The 19,865-nt window shown below is 43.4% G+C and overlaps 1 protein-coding gene across 1 annotated transcript in view; it reads left to right on the forward strand.

The window, feature by feature from the left end:
- Metap1d (methionyl aminopeptidase type 1D, mitochondrial) overlaps positions 1 to 19,865 on the forward strand; it is a 66,892-nt gene that overhangs the window by 43,274 nt on the left and 3,753 nt on the right. The window contains exons 2-6 of the mRNA XM_005346559.1: positions 4,798 to 4,955; positions 7,488 to 7,637; positions 9,031 to 9,179; positions 9,742 to 9,784; positions 13,195 to 13,358. Of these exons, the coding sequence (XP_005346616.1) occupies positions 4,798 to 4,955; positions 7,488 to 7,637; positions 9,031 to 9,179; positions 9,742 to 9,784; positions 13,195 to 13,358 (664 nt within the window). The remainder of the gene's footprint in view (positions 1 to 4,797; positions 4,956 to 7,487; positions 7,638 to 9,030; positions 9,180 to 9,741; positions 9,785 to 13,194; positions 13,359 to 19,865) is intronic.

Below are 19,865 nucleotides of genomic sequence, written 5' to 3' on the forward strand. Positions count from 1 at the left end.
AGAGAGAGAGACAGAGAGAGACAGAGAGAGAGACAGAGAGAGAGAGACAGAGAGAGACAGAGAGAGAGACAGAGAGAGACAGAGAGACAGAGAGACAGAGAGAGAGACAGAGAGAGACAGAGACAGAGAGAGACAGAGAGAGACAGAGATAGGCATCTTATAACATATACCAAAAAATAAAAGGTTTTAAAAATTATCCCTGGCGACCATTTACAGGGTGATCAGAAGACCAATCAATGTCTTCCAAGGTACCAAGACTTAAACCCATCTGTTCATGTCATCTGTGAAAACACTTATTTTTTTTTCCTGGTCAGTAGTGAATAGTTAGTAGAAAAATATATAATAGTATGTGAAAAATCATGTTACTTTATGATAGCATGTATAGGGTAACTTTTATTAAAGTGAAGGAAAATACTTTACTTCAGATGTAAAGGTTAAGTGGATTTGATTAGAGCCGTTGCTGTCAACAGATTAACTGTGTCTGGCCGAGCTTCCAGTGTTTGGTGTTTGCCCCTACAGTTGTTGGGGTAGGGGGCATGCTTGTATCTTTCTGGCAATGAGACTGCCATTTGGCAAGACAGATAAATACGTTAGCCACACTGTTCGCCCAGAAAGTGAATACCTCACAAGCCTTACCCAGGCGTCCCAGTGGAGACCTGACGGTTTCATAATTCAAGTTTAAGTACATAAAAAGGATTCCCCTGTAATGCCTATGTGCTTGAACTTGATATTACTGATAAAGATGGCCTCTCTTTCATGTAATCAGCCACACTGAAATTAATCCTGTGTGATAAAATTGATCGGAGTCTGTATCACCCGCTGTCTGGCTGTAGCAGGGCAGTTAAGTGTTGCTGAACGCAGGCCAGTGCTAAGCCTCCTATCTCAGAAACACCTGGGAGCCGCTCAACAAGGTGTTGGCACAGGAAACGCTCTAGGGGTCAGAGTTCACTGTCACACCACTCCCTGCGGACCAAGAGTGGAAACTCCACAGTACCGCCCACTGCCGTCTCTCCAGCCTGGCTTTCATCCCTCCATCCATTTTGTTGACTTAATGTTTGCCTCCCCTACAGGAATGCACTTCCCCTGAAAGCTGGGACCACTGTATTTCCCGGATCTAGGATGTGGAAACACGAGAGTGGAAGCGGCAAACGCAGTGTTGAGTAAAAGGAATAAAGCTGGGTGTCCCACAGATAAATGTTAAAGATGGAAGTGGAGGGAGGGCGGTCATGTGCGGAGCAGCTGTTCTTCGGAGATGGTTTCCACACCTCTTGTCTTACCTCCCTCCTCGCCTCATGGGAGGAAGAGCACCCTTACTCCCCTTAAGGCTCAGAATGTGGGGCGCAGAAGTTTTGGTAACGCAGGTCTATCTGACTTCATTAGCATATGCCTCCCAGTTCCTCTTAAGAATTTCCATGAAAAAGATGTCTTCGTTCGAAATGTTAACAGGACATATATTTTTCAAGATTAAACAAACAAGCAAAACTTCCTTCAAAATCCAAATCATGAAAATGTTGCAGTTTTCGGCCGGGCATGTTTGGACTTCCAGAGCCCCAGCATACTGTTAGATGGCAGTGTGGTGGTCCCAGCCCTAGGCTTGGAAATGGGGAGCTGACGGGGGCCTGGTTGTTGATTCTGAGAGTGTGTGTTTCATCTCTAAAGAGTGGCATGAACAACTGCTGCCTACCTAACAGTCAGTAAGGGCCAATAGGGATAAAATGACCATCTAGCAATGAGGGTCATCAAAAAGGAGTTGTTAAATCTGAATCACTACCTTCTGTTTGCTTGTTTGTTTGTTGTTTTTGAGACAGGGTCTCTCTACGAATGTAGTCCTGAAACTTGATATGTAGACCAGGCTGATCTCAAACTCACAAAGATCCACCTGCCTCTGCCTCCCAAGTACTGGGATTAAAGGTGTGCGCCACCACTTCCTGGCAATGTTTTCCTTTATAAGAGTTGCCATGGTCCCTTTGCTGGCCCTGGGAAAGCTGGTCTTGCCTCTCACTGAACACTACAGCAAGAGACCTGGCCCCTCCACTCCAGAGAGACAGCCCTACCCCTCACCACAGGTGATGGTGAACTGACTCTGAGGGCATTGACTAGGTGAATTGGCTCCACCCCCCTCTCCTGAGGTGGGTGACCCCAGTGGTCTGGACTGACCAGCTCAGCCACCACTCAGGCCCACAGCTGGCCAGGCCTTGGGTTGGTCACCCTAGCATCTACCCATCTAGGACCTGTTGGAGCTCATGAAGGGACTGGTCCTGTGGAACAGTACCAGCAGGATCTCCAAGACTTGGGGCAACCACGAGACATCCCAGAGCAGTTCTGGTGAGGATCCAGTTTGATGGTGTGTACCAGAACCAGGGGCCTTGAGCCAGACCAGTGACTCCTGGCAATGATCATTCATCAGTAAAGCTGACAGGACAGAGGGGCTACTGTGTGACACACCGAGGCCCCCAATGCCACCAGGACGGATGAACAGGTGTTGAAGAGGCAGGAAAGAAGGAGAGGGAATAGGGTTTTTGTAGTTTTTGTTTTGTTTTGGTTTTTTTGTTAATTTTGTTATTGGTTTTGTTTGTTTGTTTGCTTGCTTGCTTGCTTGCTTACTGTGTTTTATTTCCTTTTGGGGGGTGCTACAGGGATAAGGGGAAGATATGGGGGACTGGGAGGTGAGTAGAATTGGTGTACATGATGTGAAACTCCCAAAGAATCAATTAAAATAGTTAAATTTTAAAAAGTTGTTGTTGTGTTCATGTGTCTTTTCACATAAAAACCCTTCACTTGCCTCTGCCTCCCAAGTGCTAGAATTAAAGGTGTGAGCCAACACTGCCCGGCTTATACATGACTTTATGTTGGTTTGAGGGGGGTCAAACTCAGGTTTTCATGTTTACCTACTAGGCTATCATCCCATCTACTCATTAGAAAAAAACTAATATCTTAAAAAGTAGGAAAAATATGCTTGTCTGTTTCAAGTCCTTTTAGATCTGAGTGTGGTGGCTTGTGAATCCTCAACCTCTCAGAAGGCTGAGATAGGAAAATACATTGAGCCCCGGAGTTCAGGACCATCCTGGTCAATAGACCAGGCCTCATTTCAAAAATATAAAAACAGCATACCATTAAAAAAAATGGTTTTCTGGCCTCTTGTCTGGGATTTGGAATTGTCTACAATAATACGAGGGCCCAGTGTGGCTGGGGATTTTAGCTCTGTGAGGGTGTGAACCTGTCTGTGTCCAGGGCCCTGGGTTAGGTCCCCAGCAGTGCAGAAAAGTAAAAACATAAGGAACATATATTAATATGTGCTCTTCAGCATTATCTATGTGATACACTAGTACAAGTATTACCCCAAACCCCTCTGTGTGTCTGATTTTACAGTACTGAGTTCAAGCTGAGAGCAAAACATAACTGAATGAAATGTTGAACGTTGAATCTCATGCCTTTTTTCAATCCGTCAGCCACGCTGACCTTGGGGATCAATCCTCCACCAGTTCTCACAGCTGAGATGCGATTCTAGGGCCAGCAGTTCCCAAGCGCAGAGTGCTTGAAAGCCCGCTCCCCTCATCCCATGGAGGAGGGTCCACCGAGAATCTCCCCTTTTCCTCGTGGCTGATTCTCCTGGTCTGGGCAACTCAGAGTGAGAACAGCGGTGACATCAGCAGTGGCTGGGCAGGGCTGACAGTTAAACGGTTTAGGCTCTGTCACAGCTAATCAACCCTGCCTTAGCTGAGACACAGTTCTGACCAGTTGTAAATAACTCAGGGTAGGTACGGGCACCAAAATCTGAATTTCGCCTTACAAGATACTGTTGCTTCTGATTTTTTTCCCCAACCACTTATAAATGTAAAAACCCATTTCTTGGTGTTAAGCTGTATAAAGACAGGCAGCAGGCCAGATCTGGCCCTTAGGCTGGAGTCTGCCAGCCTGTCTTATAGCTGTGACCTGTGGGGGGTAGTTCTAAACGATTGCTTTTATTGTAATAGTAAGGGAAGTCGATTTTTTTTTGAGACGTAGATGGTTTTTAAAAGCTAACAGTATAGAAGAAAATAAAATGAACCAAAGTCTTCCCTCCTCCTGCCGTAATTACACACTCTAGAAATTCCCCCTGTTGATGAATATTAATCTTGGCAATGTATAGACGTACACAAGCCTTAAATGTGTAAGCTTCCTTTACCCTAATGGGTTTCTTTTTTGGACATGATTTTTTAATTTATTCCTTACGAATTTCTTACGTGTACACAAAGTATTTTGACCGTGCCCACCCCCACTCCCTTGAGGTCTCTGCCCATCAGTGCACAGAGACCACTTAGCGCCTTTCACTCTTCTGGGAAGGAGTCCCGTGTGGCTCAGGATGGTGTCAGACTCACTGTGCATCTGAGGATGACTGTGAACTGAGCCTCCCGTCTCTGTGTCCCAAGTCCTGAATGCACACTGCCATAGTTAGCTTCGTTCTTCTTAATGATTTCAGAATTTTCTGTTGTGTCGATGGACGGTATTATATATGTAGCCCATCCTCTGTTGATACTTCCCATTTGAAATCAGGCCGCTTGACAATTTTCTACCCAAACAATCCTTAGGTAAAGGCGTGGCTTCATACATCCACAGGACTTGCCAGTTAGTTAATATGGTATGCTACTGTTGTACCAGAATACTGCTGCCCCCTTTCTCTCTGGGGCTTTCTCTTTTGAGTCAATAAAGAACGAGACTAATGATTTAATAGGTATAGCACCTTCAGGGGCAACACCGTTAATGTCTTTTCTTTCTGTCTGTCTTCTTAACCCGAACTACATCTATTTCTGCTCATAGGTTGTCAGAGAATTTTGTCTTCTCCACTCAATCATCTCTGCTTATACAAGCGGACAGGCAGTCAACAAAGAAGAAATTTCTTTTTCTGGAGACAAAGGGATCTCTCCCACAATATAGTCTCGCCGGCTGCAGTTTCTCCCGCACATCCTGTTCCCAAGGTACTGTACTGATGCAGGCTGCTACTCTTTCTGGCGGGCAGAGGTGAACTGAAAACTCAGCTCGTGATTTCAAATTGTGACGGAAGACATTTTATTTTAACATCCTGCAGTTCGAGGCTGTCTATTAAAACAGAAATAAAGGTCTAGGCAAACAACTGCTTAGCTTATCTGGAATTTCAGCTTTTAATTGAGAAAATTTTTATTGTTAAATTTCAATATGTAACTAAAACTGTGTATAGTTTGTGACTTTTTTTTTTAGGGAAAATGACTGTAAAATTGGAATGATTCAAGAGAAATTCATGGAAATTAGCATACTGGATGTTTTTAATCCCTTCAACTTTCTGTGTTACGAATGCTACTGTCTTTGAATAAATTTTTTTTAGAGTAAATTAAATAAAAGCCAAAGCATTCCTGATTCTCCCCACCAAAGGTTTCAGTATTGTGGAAAGACAATCTCTCTGTCTTTGAAAATGCAGAGACTGTGTAAGGCGTCATTTAGGAAGAAGGAAAATAACTACAAGAGATACAGACTTGTCCCGAACGTCACCTGCTCTCTCCCTCGTACACTCTTTTTCTTTATTGTGAATCACACTGAGCATAGCTCCCGGAGGCGAGTAGTCCATTTTTATAGCCAGGGTTGAGAGACAGAGGAGCTAAAAGTCCTAGCTTGGCTTAGATTTGACCATTGTAGAGAGAGCCAACATTTGGTACGAGTCATAAAATTGACATTATTTTTCTTCAGTAAAAACAAAAAGAAATCTCTAGGGCCAGGGAGATGGCTCATTCATTAGAGCGTTTGTTCTGTAAACATGAGGGCCTGCACTCATCCCCAGCACCCACATAAAACCAGGACTACAGCATATGCCTATAATCCCAGATCTGGGGAGGGGAGGCAGAGACAGGTTCACTGTCTAGGGTTCATTGGCCAGTCAGTCTAGTCAAGTCAGCAAGCTCCAGATTTAGTGAGAGACTCTGTCTCAAAAAATCAGGTAGAGAGCAATTAAGGAAGACATCAGATATCCTGTGGTCTCCATGCCTCTGCAACTATGCATATTTGTATCCATATGAATGCATCGTTGTATCCATACATACATGCACATGCACACACACACACACACACACACACACACACACACCTCTAGTTAAAAGAAATGTGTTGTATTATGCATTTTAGCCAGTTTCAGAGACAACCCAGCAGCCCCCAGCCTATAGCTATAACCAAGACAGCTCACAGAGCAGAAATAAGAACATAGGCTTGTTGGGGAGAGACCTGGTAATCTGAGGGAGTTGGTGGGGGTGACTATAGGAGAGGAGATGCTTCTTCAGGGCTCAGTTTGACAAACCAGGCCATTCTACTACCTGAATAACAAAACCCCTTCCAGCTGGAGAAACAGCTCAGTGCCTACGTGTTTGCTACACAAGTGTAAGAACTTGAGCTCAGATCCTCTGCGCTCACATGAACCCCAGCTGCTGCTGGTGTGTGCTGTAATTCTAGTGCTGACGAGTAGGGATGTGGACACAGTGGATCCCTGGAGCTTTTGGCTACCTATGAGCTCCAGGTTCAGTGAGAGACCCTGTCTCAAGTGCAAACAGATAAGGGAAAGAAAAGGCCCTTCTGAACAGTGGAATAAAAAAAGATCCTAAGGTCTGACCTGGCGCTCTTCACAAACACAAGAGCCCCAACCTCTTGGCCCTGCAGAACTTTGAGTATGACTCCCTGTCCAAACTTCTGTGTGGCCTTACTTTGTGGTGGTCAGCGGTCTTACGAACTATTGCTATAAATAGCTCAGGAAGGGCCCTGCAGACCCTGGGGCAGACAGAGCTGTGTCTAAGATACTGGTACCTCCCAAAGCCACCAGTGGGATTCAGTGCTGGAGAAGCAGCCACAGGAGGCATCAGGCTTGGGTGTTTGACTTTGGGTTAGGCGCAGGCTCTTCGTTCTTCTTGATAAATGGTGGGAACGTTCTAGGTAATTGTATTGTCCTTGGAGAAGACATGAAGGAAATCAGCTGTTTTGTCTAATGCTTGGTTGTCATGTTACCCAGTGTGAGACTGTATGTGGCAGGTCCCATGAACTTAATACCCTTTTACATGGACTCTTTGGGGAGGGCGTTGAGCTGTCCTTTGCCTACATTTTAGCATTGCCTGAAGAAGATGAGAGTGTTTATTAAGCATTGTGCAGACTGGAAACCTGGCATTTTTTCATCCAGAGACCTTGCGTCTAATGGGCTTGGGTGGAGCAGAGAACAGAAAACTGCTGTTTGTTTTGACCAGAAGTCTACTTCAGCAGAACCCGACTCAAAGCCTGTAAGGTTAACAGCCCATCCAGAGAAGCATTACCAAGCAATGTTAAGTTCAAAAGGGCAGGGGAAGGAACTGGGGGTAGCCTGGAGGTCTGTTGTGCTGGCTATGGAGGTCGGTGCATCGGCAGGAAGGGCAGAACTCCATGAAGCAGGAGGCTGTGTCCGAAAAAAATGATGCCATTGTCGTGTGCTGGGTTCTGATCTTCGTGTTCAATCCTTTTTCCCGAAGCACATAAAGAAGCCAGACTATGTGACGACAGGCCTTGTGCCGGACTGGGGAGACAGCATAGAAGTTAAGACTGAAGATCAGATCCGAGGGCTCCGTGAGGCTTGTCAGCTGGCCCGACACATCCTCCTCCTGGCTGGGAAGAGCTTGAAGGTGGTACCAAGCCAGAGTAACTTCCATACTTCCTCTCTCTTTCTCCTTAACTCCCTCTTTACTCTCATCTATTAGTAATTTGGTTTTTTAAAGTAAAGCCTTAAGATGGGAAAGGGGGATTTTACTATTTTATGTGTTTGCTCAAGAAATAATGTAAACTCCTAAACTCAGTTGTAACTGGCAGAGTTCTAGAGATGCTCCGTTGCCTCGGCCCCTCCAAGGTGCTCTGTGGCGGAGGACCTCGGCTTTGCCACCTTTCCTCTGCCTGTGCTCTGCTTATATTTCCCACACCACCTCCATGTGTTGAAAGTGTTGGCCCTACCTCGTAGTCTGCCTCTTCTTTTCTTGAATGTTCCTTACAAAGAAAGGGTAGGCCCAATATGAAAACCACAGTAGCTTGGTGATATACATACATACATAGAGATAGATACTGCTACAAGAGTCAGTCCTTTTAGAATCACCCCAAACATCTTGCTGCCCATAGTTCATAAAGAAGTATAAACGTAGTTTCAAAGTGGGACTCGGTAGTGGATTTGCTTACTATGTCACCTGTGTAATTGACTATTATAGCGACATAACCAGGGATAAGGTGGATATCAACCAAGACAGGAAATTGTTGAGGAAGTAGTTAGCAGCTCCTGAGTAATTTTACTTGGTTGTAGAATTTTATTTGTAGTGTATCTCATGGAGATAGTCTTCGTGTGCTTGCGAAACTCAGTTTCTGGAGTTGGGGTACAGCTAAACCGCAGAATACTTGCCTAGTGTAATTGAGGCCCCAGGTTCAATCCCCAGCAGCGCAAAACAGAACAAAGCGAGACCCTTCAATTTCAGTTCTCTTCATTGGAAAATAATTGGATATTCTCTAGTATGGAAAGCATTAAAACATACTTATCTGGGCATGAAAGAAATCAAGCTTATAGAGAATAAAATCTCTGTGAAAGGCATTAGAGACTGAGTTTTTAAAATAACGGTGCATCACCTCCCTGCTGTTGCTGCAAAGCTCGCCCATGCGGCATTTCAACAAGATGAAAAGGTATAGGCGAAGCTCCTCTAAGGCAGCATTCTGTTCGCACACTTATTTCTATGCTTCCCTTAGCCAGAGCTCTGACCCTCGAGGAAGAGGAAGGAATTGGTGAAATCATCAAGCTAACAGGAATCATCACTTAATGACTCACTGTATTTCCTGATGGTTTATGACGCCATCATGTGCCCAAATGATCAAGAGAGCACAGCTGAGGGGGGTGGCGGGAGTCACGAACAATTACTGCTACACCCCGAATTCATCGTGGCGAATTTATACAGTCTCACCTTGGCAGTGCTGTTGTTGCAGGCACAGTCAATAAACACAGGAAATGTCTCCAACTGTCGCTGCACACTTTATTTAATATTTCAGGTTGACATGACAACAGAAGAGATTGACGCTCTAGTTCATCGGGAAATCATCAGTCACGATGCCTATCCCTCACCTCTGGGCTATGGCCGCTTTCCAAAATCTGTTTGCACCTCTGTAAACAACGTGCTCTGCCATGGCATTCCTGACAGGTATTCATTTTTCAATAATGTATTGTTCCTCTGGAAACTAAGATCCGTAGCCCACACTGAAAAATCCCATGCTTCAGTTGAAACCTACCTTTATACACGCTTCTGAAACTGATTACGATGAAATAAAAATGTCGAGGTGTTTTACTTCCACATGGTCTTAACACCACCATTTGATGTTTCTTAAAGCAGCAAGCGAGCCGCAGAAATATTCGTGCATTGCCTATTTCTTTCAACTTACTCAATTTTTACCACGTGGTAATGGAGGCAGATTCTATTGACAGCTATTGTTTTGGCTGTTTGCAAACTTAAGGTAATTAGGAAGTCTATCTCTTTAAAGAATCGTGAAATCTTAAGGCAGCAATGCTTGCTTCCTGTATTTCTCATAAAGTGTGGCGTGATTAATGACAGACAAAGGTCAGATCTGGCTACTCCAGCCGCCCCTGCTCCATGCGGTTTATCACCGCAGCACCCTGGGTCTGCAGTAGTGGTCGGTGGGCACTCACTTCACATTTCTCTTTATTGAGATCTGTCTATCACCATTTGTTCTCTGTTTATGTTTCAGCCGACCTCTTCAGGATGGGGATATTATCAACATTGATGTCACGGTGAGTAGATCATATAAAAAAATCATCTTTGATCAACTTCAGAATTGCTGGTAGCAACAGGAAGGAGAGCGACTTGAAAATGTGAACCGCGCCTGCTTGGGGAGCGCTGTTTACTTCCAGCCCCCGGACACAAGCAGCTGGCTTCCCTTTTTGTCTTTAACTCCGTGTTTATTCCAAGTCAAGCCAGGCCTGCCTTGAATTTCGGGCTGGAATCAGATGCACTGAGATCAATGTTGGCCTAAGTGAAATGTCAGCCCAATCCTGCTATGTGTCATGTTTTTGAGAAGGTGTAATTGTTATTGATCCACTGTGTGGTTAATGCAGAACACCGCCGCACTGGGCAGCTGCTGAAGCTAGATATGTATGAGATGAGCTAACGCGAAGAAAGCCAGCATTTTTCCTTCACTCTGCCAAGATTGATCTTCCTCTTCCTGCTGATTTTGAGTGGGGCCTGTCATTATCTTACTCTGTCATTAGGGGCTACATTGGCCTGCGTGTCCGTCTATTTGGACAGCAACTCTTTTGCTAGCAGTGTTCCCTAGATTTATTAAAATCCCCGAAGGTAACGTTGTGTTCCATCTCTGGCGTAGAGGGGCCTGAGCTCGGAGCACACAAGCAGAGTGGTTTTTCTGTCTGAATTTACGTTTTCACCAGATGGTTGATGGCCTTTCTTTTTAAATAAGAAGCCTAAGTGATTTAACTTGGGGCTGAAAATTGTCCAGGGGTAACCGTTTCTGATTTCCTTAGCCTCTCGCCATCCTCAGACTTGGATGGTTTGTGCTCATTTCATTTCAGATTGTTTGTCGTGGTGCCTTTTGAATTGTAAAGAGGACAAATAAAATCTGCACATCTCTAATTAATAACTTTTAGATAGATAAAATGTGAGCACCGAGCAGGGACTCTTAGGGATGGGTGCCATTCAAAAACCACATTCTCTATTAGACAGTAAATACTTGTAATAATAGTTATTTCACCTCCAGACGGGAAGTCGGGAAGCAGTGGGAATGGGATGGAAATGGGGAAATGGGCACCAGTAGATTGTGTTAGATTTTTAGCTGTTTAAGTTAATCCAGCCTTGTTTCTTCCGTCTCTGCACAGGAATAGCCAGACAATTCTGGCTCATGTTACTTCCCGTGTCATTGTGTCCTAGGACGCTTGAGTGTCATTCCACACCTCCTGGTAGGGTCTCTCCCACTCAGAATTGCGCGGGAGGTGGCTTGGTGAAGTGCACCTGACGTCAAGTCTCTCTTGTGAGCCATTTTATCTTGGATTGGACCTGATTTTAGGGTCTCACGTTTATTACCTCACCTAATCACCCACTAATAAAATATTGCTGCTCGAGTGAGATGGGACGTCTCCCATGGTGTTCCCAACATGTCCAGAGGGAATGCATTATTCCTTTCTGGGCTTCCTAAAGGTTTTTATTAAAGAATTTTGTTTCTGAAGCTTAAACTATTCCAACAATCCTTAAGCTCACTTGAAACACTTTCTAGTGCCTAGAAATGTAAAGGAGCCTAAGAGACATATTCGTCAGTATCAAAAAATTGTATTTCTTATGAGATATTTTATTAACTGAAGAACTGCATTTCCAGCTCCTATGCTTTTGTCTGGAATACCCATTTTATCTTATGTCTACTATGTACAAGAGAAAATGAGTTGCTTTTTCTCTTGAAAGTTAATTTTTTATGACAGTGTGGCATTCATAGTAGTTGCTCAGTTAATACTTGCTAGATGAAGCCTTGGAATGGTTTGTGGGGACAAACTGTAGCTGTAGTTGACTGCCCCTTTTCGAGAGCATCTTCTTCCTGCCACCCCTGTGCAAAGCCTTGGGTTCAGTCCCCAGGAAGACACACAAGCATTGTGTTCCGTGTGCAGTGAGTCCCTTAAATAGTTATTTTAAGAGTTATTAAAGCACTGTTGCCAGAATCGACAACCGGAGTTCAATCCCTGGGACCCACGTGGTGGAAGGGGAGAACCGACTCCTGCAAGTTGTCTTCTGGTCTCCACACACACACGCCACGGCATGTGTACACACGTACACACATATACATATGTACACACAAAATAAATAATTTTAATATATTTTCATTTTAGAGTAATACAAAAACAGCAAGTTAAATGAATTTAAACGGTACACTTTTACTTAAGAACACAGTCACAAATTTTCTTGAATAATTACAATTATATTAGCAAATTCTATATTCTTACATATGAAAAATGCTTACATTCTTCTGTATTGGAATATAAGTGGGAATAAATTAGAAAACAGTGCTGTGAGAACCTTAGGAGGGTCTGCAATTAGATTGGTCGGGGTTTACTCTGCCAGTAACTTTAACAAGTTCGTTTGTGCCTCAGTTTCCTGACTTGAAAGCCAGAGATCTCTGTGACGACTCCTCATCTCCTTCTTGCTGCCTAAAAGATCTTCTTCAGTGTGCACCAGAGTATGGGGGTGGCGTTAATTTAGACGGAAGACGTAAATAAACAGCCTTTCTCTGAAGAGTCTCTGTGCTCTACCTTAGGGAAAGGAGAACTATGAAGATAATTAGGATAAATGCATGCAAAATAGCAAATGCCATGTTACATCCCAGAATCAATAGTCAACTAGTCTCCCGCCTTCTGCATGCATTCTAGTGTTTGCTAACTATTGATTTTTCATGATGAACCTGATATTGTTCAAGATCACATGGAGCTCCCGAGTCATTGAAGATGGATAGAATTATCTTTCTGTGATTTTACTCCTGAGCTTGCTTTGATACGTTCTAATTCTTTAAAAATCCACATGGAGTGTTTCCCGTTCTCATCGTGCTGTCTGGAACATTTGATTCAAATTTCATTTCTAGACGTCGAATTTTCCCACCATATTTCATTACTGTACTGAGCCACTTCAGTTCTTAGCGTGAGATTCTACTGCCGGCCGTCACAGCGGCTGACGTGTCTGTTTTATTCTTCCTGTCGTTATGTATCGTGTCTGGGTAGGGAGCTAGTAAATAAAGAGCGCACAGATCCTCATGACACTGAGGACATGTTTTACTATGCTAAATACTTCATTTTCCAAACCTACTGTGGTAATTGCAGGGCAATGTATCTGGTAACTAATTTTTCCAAGCATAGCTTCGCTTTCTCAGAACTAAAATGAGGGATCTCCATGCTACAATAGTCCCATTAATCACCAAGCTGAAGTAAGTGAGCTGGCCATTTGTTGGTTTTTAGGTTTGGCAGGATGATCGCATGGTTTTAGCTTTTAAATCTCACAACGGTTTTAGTACATCTGTTTCTTCTTTAATATGTGAGCTTGGAACTAACTCTGAGAAGAGAATGAATTTACTAAATACATAAACAAACAGTGTATATACTGTAGGCGAATAGGGTTCCAGACAAGGACGTACCTTAAGATCTGTGCCTGTGTTTAGGTCTATTACAATGGCTACCATGGAGACACCTCTGAGACCTTTCTGGTGGGCAATGTGGATGAACGTGGTAAAAAGTTAGTAGAGGTGGCCAGGAGGTGTAGAGATGAAGCAATTGCAGCTTGCAGAACTGGGGCCCCCTTCTCTGTAATTGGAAACACAATCAGGTAAGCCTTGCACTGACAGGTAAAAGGAGGGTTGGCGAACGGTACAAAGGTTATTGGTGGCTTCGTAGAAAGTTGATGACATGTTTTATGATTCACAGCCATCATTTCGGTCTGATATCAGTATGTGAACTGCCAGGCTGCAATATTGTTCCCTGGGTTTTTTTTTTTTAAATGGTTTAAAAAAGTGAATTTGACCAGAATCTGCAAGGAAACTTAGTGGAGCGGTGAGCAGTTTTTACATGGCTGCTTTTGTTTTAGCTTGACCTGCTGGTCTGTGATGTTCCTTTATTCAAGTGTGGAAGACGCTACCTAAGAAAGGAGCTGATCGTCCCAGCCCTTAGATGGTGAGAAAGGAGGAAACTCCATTTCATAAAGAAATGAAGGGAAGCATTCCAGTGCTGCCAGGATCAGAAGAGTGAGCTCGCAGCAGCCTGAAAGGCCATTCTGTGGCCCTTTTTATCTGGGCCGTTTTCCCTATAAAACATTGTTTACTTTCCCCAGAGTTTTTCCTGGGCTTGCTTTTTGAGTGTAAGCGTATTTTCTGAACTCGAGGCTTTTCTTTGTGATCTGTTTCCCACTTTCAGAGCCCCCTTTTTTTTTCTCCTAAATGTTTTGGAGTAGACATGCAGAATATGTGTTTTCATTTAAAAGTAACACATTTTGTTAAAGATGATCGGCCAGTCCCCTTTAGAGTGCTGTTCTCATTAATATGAGTCTGGGCCTCTGAACACCCCCGTTTGCCCAAAGGATGGAAAGCTCAGTCACCTTGAAAAGATGCTGCCTTTTTCTCTGAGCACGCCTTCAAATACTTTAAGAAAAAAGGCAGTAAAATATCAGTTAAATGTATTTATGGCTTTAAAAATATTGTAACAGTGTCTGAATCAAACTTTAGTAAAATCTCTTTGGGTTATATCTGAGAAGCTTTTATTGAAGACTTTGAACAAAATTGTGTTTTTGACAGTTTTAAATTATAGGCTAACCAGCCTGGGAAAAAAGGATAGTGTCTCTCTGTTCTTTCATAGGAAATGTTGAATCAGACCCCTACTGGGAAAAGAAATTTAATGCATATCTCACTATCTTACTGTCCATGAATATAATAGAAATGAATTCAAAATGCAGTTTTATTTTTGCAAATGGGATGAGTCGATAGATGCACCTCATATTTTTGAACACCTAGGGTTCAACAAATTTACTGGTGGCGCTCTTGCATTTTAACAAAATTTATTCTTCAGTCGAAGGGGGCAGAGAACACTGGATTCTTATTCAGGCATTCTGTGGAGCTCTGCATTCATGGCTGTGTCTAAAGGGCATGTCAGCCTTTGATTCTCTCTGAGAGGTAATTATCCTTTTCCTGTCAGGGAACAACAAATGATAGCTAACTACAGAGGCACATTTGCGGTAGTCACATTCATCAACTGCAGAAAAAAAATTCAATTTAATTGTGCAACACAGCTGCACGCGGGCTTTTGAGCACTCTGTTGTTCTCCTTGTCTCGCTATTCCTCCCTCCAGATCTATTTTTTAAACTTTTTTTTCTGGTTATTTTTTCCCCTTTTTGTCTCTTCTTCCATTTTTACTCTCTGTACTTTCTTGTTAAAGTAATTTTCCTTTGTGGCTCTCATTCTTTTTTCCCCATTGAAGGCTATGAATGTAGGAAATTATCACAATTACTCATATAATTGAGCCTCTTTGTAGCAAGTGCAACTCCAGTAGCCTTTCTCCATCATGAAAATGGTTTCATTATAGGGTTTTTCATATTCTCTGACACCATCTACACAGAGGAACAGGCGTGCAGATGAGATGTACTAGGAACAGGCTAGATCAGTAAGGTCACAGTAGGAATAATTAGCTCTGCTATGGAAAGAGCATCCAGGCCTTTTACTGCTACATAAATGTACTGTCCATGGCTTTTAGTCGCAAAAAAACTTACTAACAAATGGAGCTCCCGCCTACTACTTTGAAAAAAAGATTTGTATCAACACTACAATTTTCCATCATTAAGACTAATAACACAGAGCCTAGTATACATCAAGGGGAATAAAAAGAAAAATCTCACATTCAAGTGGTGGCTGGGCGCTGACCTTTGTTCCCTCTTTTTGTATACGACTTAACTCTTTACAAAAAAGAGCCACACGCCACACCAACATGCAGGTGAACTCCAGCTAGTCCTTGCAAAGCCCAGCGTTCGGTCGGAAAATCTGATAAATCTCCGTGCAGAATAATGCATTTCATTACATATTCACTACATTAATTCCAGCTACATAAAAAAAAAAAAGCAACAGCAGAAGAAGAGTGGAATCCAAAATGACATTGGATTGTAGCTATCTGGATGCATAGGTCAGTTTGGGCAGAGTGTGAATTTGCATGAACAGGCTCCTTTGAAAACCAGATCAGCCCCAACAACTGCACACAGAAAACTACGTGGAAAATGACAGACAATGAACTTTTCCCTCTTACCCTAATGCAGTTCATTATTTAAAGACTTTATGTCTGCCACTGGCGAGGAAACCGGCCCCGAGCCTGACACATGTTTTGTCCTGGTACATTAAAGCGGTATTTCTGAGAATCTATTGTTTTGCCTTTTTTTATTCAGGAAAAATATTTAGGGAGTAAATAAACAAACGAGATCCACCTTTGAGCCAAAAAGTACTTGAAATCTTTACGGACCAAAGGCTTACAAACAGTTTTTAACTTGGTCTCCTTTCTGCCGTGTCCTCCCTCTTCTGATACACTCTGGACACCAAGCAGCTTGCATTTGTTGTATGCTCCCCCAAACCTTGAGGTCACTACCAGAGAGAGACCTTGAAGTCCTGCTCAGAAGCAATAAGAATAGGAGGGTGTCTCTGAAGAAATGTCAGTTAAAATGATTTCACAAAGACGGTTTTCTCTGTGCCCTTTGGCTTCCTGAGCGACACCCAGTGATCTCTAGGCCCCGGTGCTATTACACCCGCTCTCTGGCCGCGTTTGCTCTGCGGTGATCTCTGTGTGATCCTTATGTGTGAGGAGAACACGGATATGCAGCCAGTTGCATCACTAATCTATGACCGTTCACTCAAAAATAATTTAAACTTACAGTGGGAGATGTTATGATGAAACTCTCAATAAATGGTTTTCGAATGTTTAATTCATAAGTATATGTTTTAATATTAATTTAGAACAATACGAAGCAGATTTTTTTAAAAAAATAATCTCTTTCTATTAGATTATGCACATTTAGACAATAAGTGGCTCAGGCAAAATAAGTCATTTTGATGTCATCTGTGATGGATTTTCCTTGACAGCTACAGTAAATTACAATTACACTGTGTCTCTCCACACAGGAAAGTAAGCATTGCAATAAATTATCTTTTATTCCAATCCATCATGCCTGCTTTTCAGAAATAGAGAACCTCAAATAAAAGTTCAGCTCTATTGTAAGAAAAATACAGTAATTTGTGATCCAGCTTGAAACAAAAAATAAAGTGTCCCACTCTATTGGAAAACAGTTGTTGGCTTTCAAAAATATGACTAATTGTACTTAAACATTCTTGTCATTAGAGGGGATCCCCAGCTCTGTGCATTCCTCCATTCAGAGGCTACAGTCGGGACTGAGAACCTAGAGAGATTAAAAAGTAAAATTCCGTAATTTCTCAAATCAGCGGCCTTTCGAGGTCCTCCTCTATTCAGGAACGTGGCCCTTTGGAGCTCAGTGTGAAAGGGGTAATCCAGCGTTCCCATGTGCCTGCTTACTTCCTTATGTACTTAAACATGGTACTCCTCTGCCCTCTTGGGGAATGCCGTTTTAGTCACATAAATTACTTTGAAATGCGCTTAAGAAATTGTATTTATTTAGACAAGACGTAAGTAGAGTCTAACTGCTTCATGGGAAGGAATTGAACTGAAGAAAGAGGTCCCGAGAAGCCCCTTACATGAAAGTTCCCTTCCACCTGTGAACTGTTAGCTGAGCCGTGGACACTCGTGATGCAGTGTGGTTGGACAGCAGTTTGGAAGCTGCCTTCACGCAGTCTCTCCAGTATCCCCTCTGAAATCCAGTTATGACTGTGAGGGTCTTGAGACAGGCGTTGTCCTGGCTTAAAGGATTTTTAGCTAGAGAAAGTCAGAGCAGAAGACCTAACACCAGGAGAGTTGTTTTCAGTAGATTTCAACAAGAAAAAAAGGTTTCATCTGGAATGTTCAGGGCAAGAAGACTCTGGTGCTGGGAAGCAGCTCTGGCTCTGCGGTGGACTGGTGTCGGAGAGCAAGAGCCTCACTCCTCAGCGTCCGCCTGCCCCTCCAGATCTCACCCCCCCAACATTGCTGTAAAGAGGTAGATGCACACCCCACCTTCCCAGGCCGCCTCGGGGTGACCGGCGTCCGCTTTCCCAGTGAAGGAGTGGAATCTGATTTGCTAAGTCATTTGGATTGTCTTTACAAAATCAGATTTGAGTCCCACAGCCAGGAGAAGAGTCTGCTCACTGTGCGTTCCAAAATAGTTGAAAGTGCGTGTTTTCCAGCCGCAATGGAGAACATTAATGGAATTTTATCACACTTAAGTGTACATTGAAAACTGCACATTCAAAAGGGAAATACTCTGAACAGAAGTACATCTTTAGCTCCTGGGAGCCAGACGTGTTCACCAGGCAACTGAGGGAAATTTGTCCAGTTCTTTCCCCTCCCCCAACCGCGAAGTCCTCTAATCCCTGGCAGACGTGAGGCAGATTCTAGAATACTATAGCCGGAAGTTCCATCCGGACCCAGAGAGCAAACTGTGGCAGGAGAAGGCACTCAGATATCTTTAGTTACTTCTTAGTCGTACAGCAGCCTCTTTTATGAAGAGGAATGAGAGGTATGAGGGGGGACCCTGAGGGGCTTTCAGAGTGGCCTTTCTTCTCCTCTCATTGGAAATTAAAATGAAGATTACCATTGTACCACACATGTAAGATGGAGCTGCGAACCTGCCCGTCACTTGGATCACTGAAGGAAAGAAATTCTTTTTCAAGAAAATACTAGACTATTGAATACTTTTCAAATTATTGGGACTGAACTGACCTAACATACAGGTGTTGGGAAAACTTGTTTTTGGTAAACAAACAAACTAACAACCTAGGCTATAGCGGGTCATAGCCACCTCTCTTCCAGCCTCTATTTCTGCCCTATTCTCAGCTTTAGTCAGAAGTTGTGTGGAAGCAGGAGAGACCCCTTAGGAGAGACGTTATGCCTCCCGGCCGAAGCACAAAGACCTTCAGTACAGCCTGGACTCCAAAGCGCAGCTCTGGAGAAGAGGCCTTTGGCTTAGCCCGCCCCTTGGCACTTGTTCGCCCATCTCTGCCCTGCTGGTTTAAACCGGGTGTGGTGGCCCATCCCTCTAGTCCCAGCATTTGGATACAGAGGCAGGAGGGTGGTGAGTTCAAAGTCATCCCGGCACACAAACCAAGACCTTGTTCAAAATAGAAGGAAGAAACACTTTCCAAAAGTGTGCGTTGACATGATGGTTTATAAAGACGTTAGCCAAAACAGTGCGTGTGAAACTACACTAGAATCCGCGAGAAGTGAGATTGAAGCTGGGAGTGGTAGCAAATGTCCGTAATACCAGTGCTCCGGAAGCAGACAGACAGATCTCTGTGAGTTCGAGGCCGGCCTGGTCTACAGATGAAGTTCCAGACAGCCAGAACTTTGTTAAACAGAGAAACCCTGTCTCAAAAACCAACCCCTCAACCCTCCCCCTGCAGGAAAGATGAGAAATGAGTTTGAGACTAAAATGTTTGACTTTGTTAGGGACTGCAGTTGCGGTTGCTTAAATACCTGCCCATCGCAGTGGGAAAGGTTGGAGGCATTGTACCCTTTGCCCACATGAAAATATGATCGTTGGTGGTGAACATTTTTTTTTTACCAGTCTGGCACTCCCCCAAATAACCACGCCCACCTGACCTGAATATCAGACCCTTCCATCCTTGCAGGTAAAGTTTGGATTCTGTATGAAGCTAGGTTCCATTGGTAAGGGACAGATAAAGCCCAATATGTCTGCATTTACTATTAGGGCCAATATTAACTCCTCCTAAATATCATTGTGATTAAAAAAAATTTATGAACTTTGCTAATGATGTGTGTCTTATGTGGAACCCGAAAATGGTCACCAATTTTGAAAGAGAATGGGCAAAACAGACAGTCTTTTGTGCCTGTTTACAAAGTGACTAGCACTTCAATTAGATGGGAGTACAGGAAATCAGAAGAGTAGAAAGTTATGCTCGGAGATTATACTTTGCTTAATGCCTGAATTAGTATAACTTTTCATAAAGTCATCAAAACCAGCTATGTTTTTTGTGACCTTGTTACAGACGTGTGTGTGTACCTTCCTGATGTGTGTGTACCGTCTTATGTGTGTGTACCTTCCTTGTGTGTGTACCTTCCTTATGTGTGTGTACCATCCTTGTGTGTGTGTGTGTACCTTCCTTATGTGTGTGTATGTGTGTGTACCTTCTTTGTGTGTGTGTATGTGTGTGTACCTTCTTTGTGTGTGTGCATGTGTGTG

This window comes from Microtus ochrogaster, chromosome 4, assembly GCF_000317375.1.
Source record: "Microtus ochrogaster isolate Prairie Vole_2 chromosome 4, MicOch1.0, whole genome shotgun sequence".
Lineage (NCBI taxonomy): Eukaryota > Metazoa > Chordata > Mammalia > Rodentia > Cricetidae > Microtus > Microtus ochrogaster.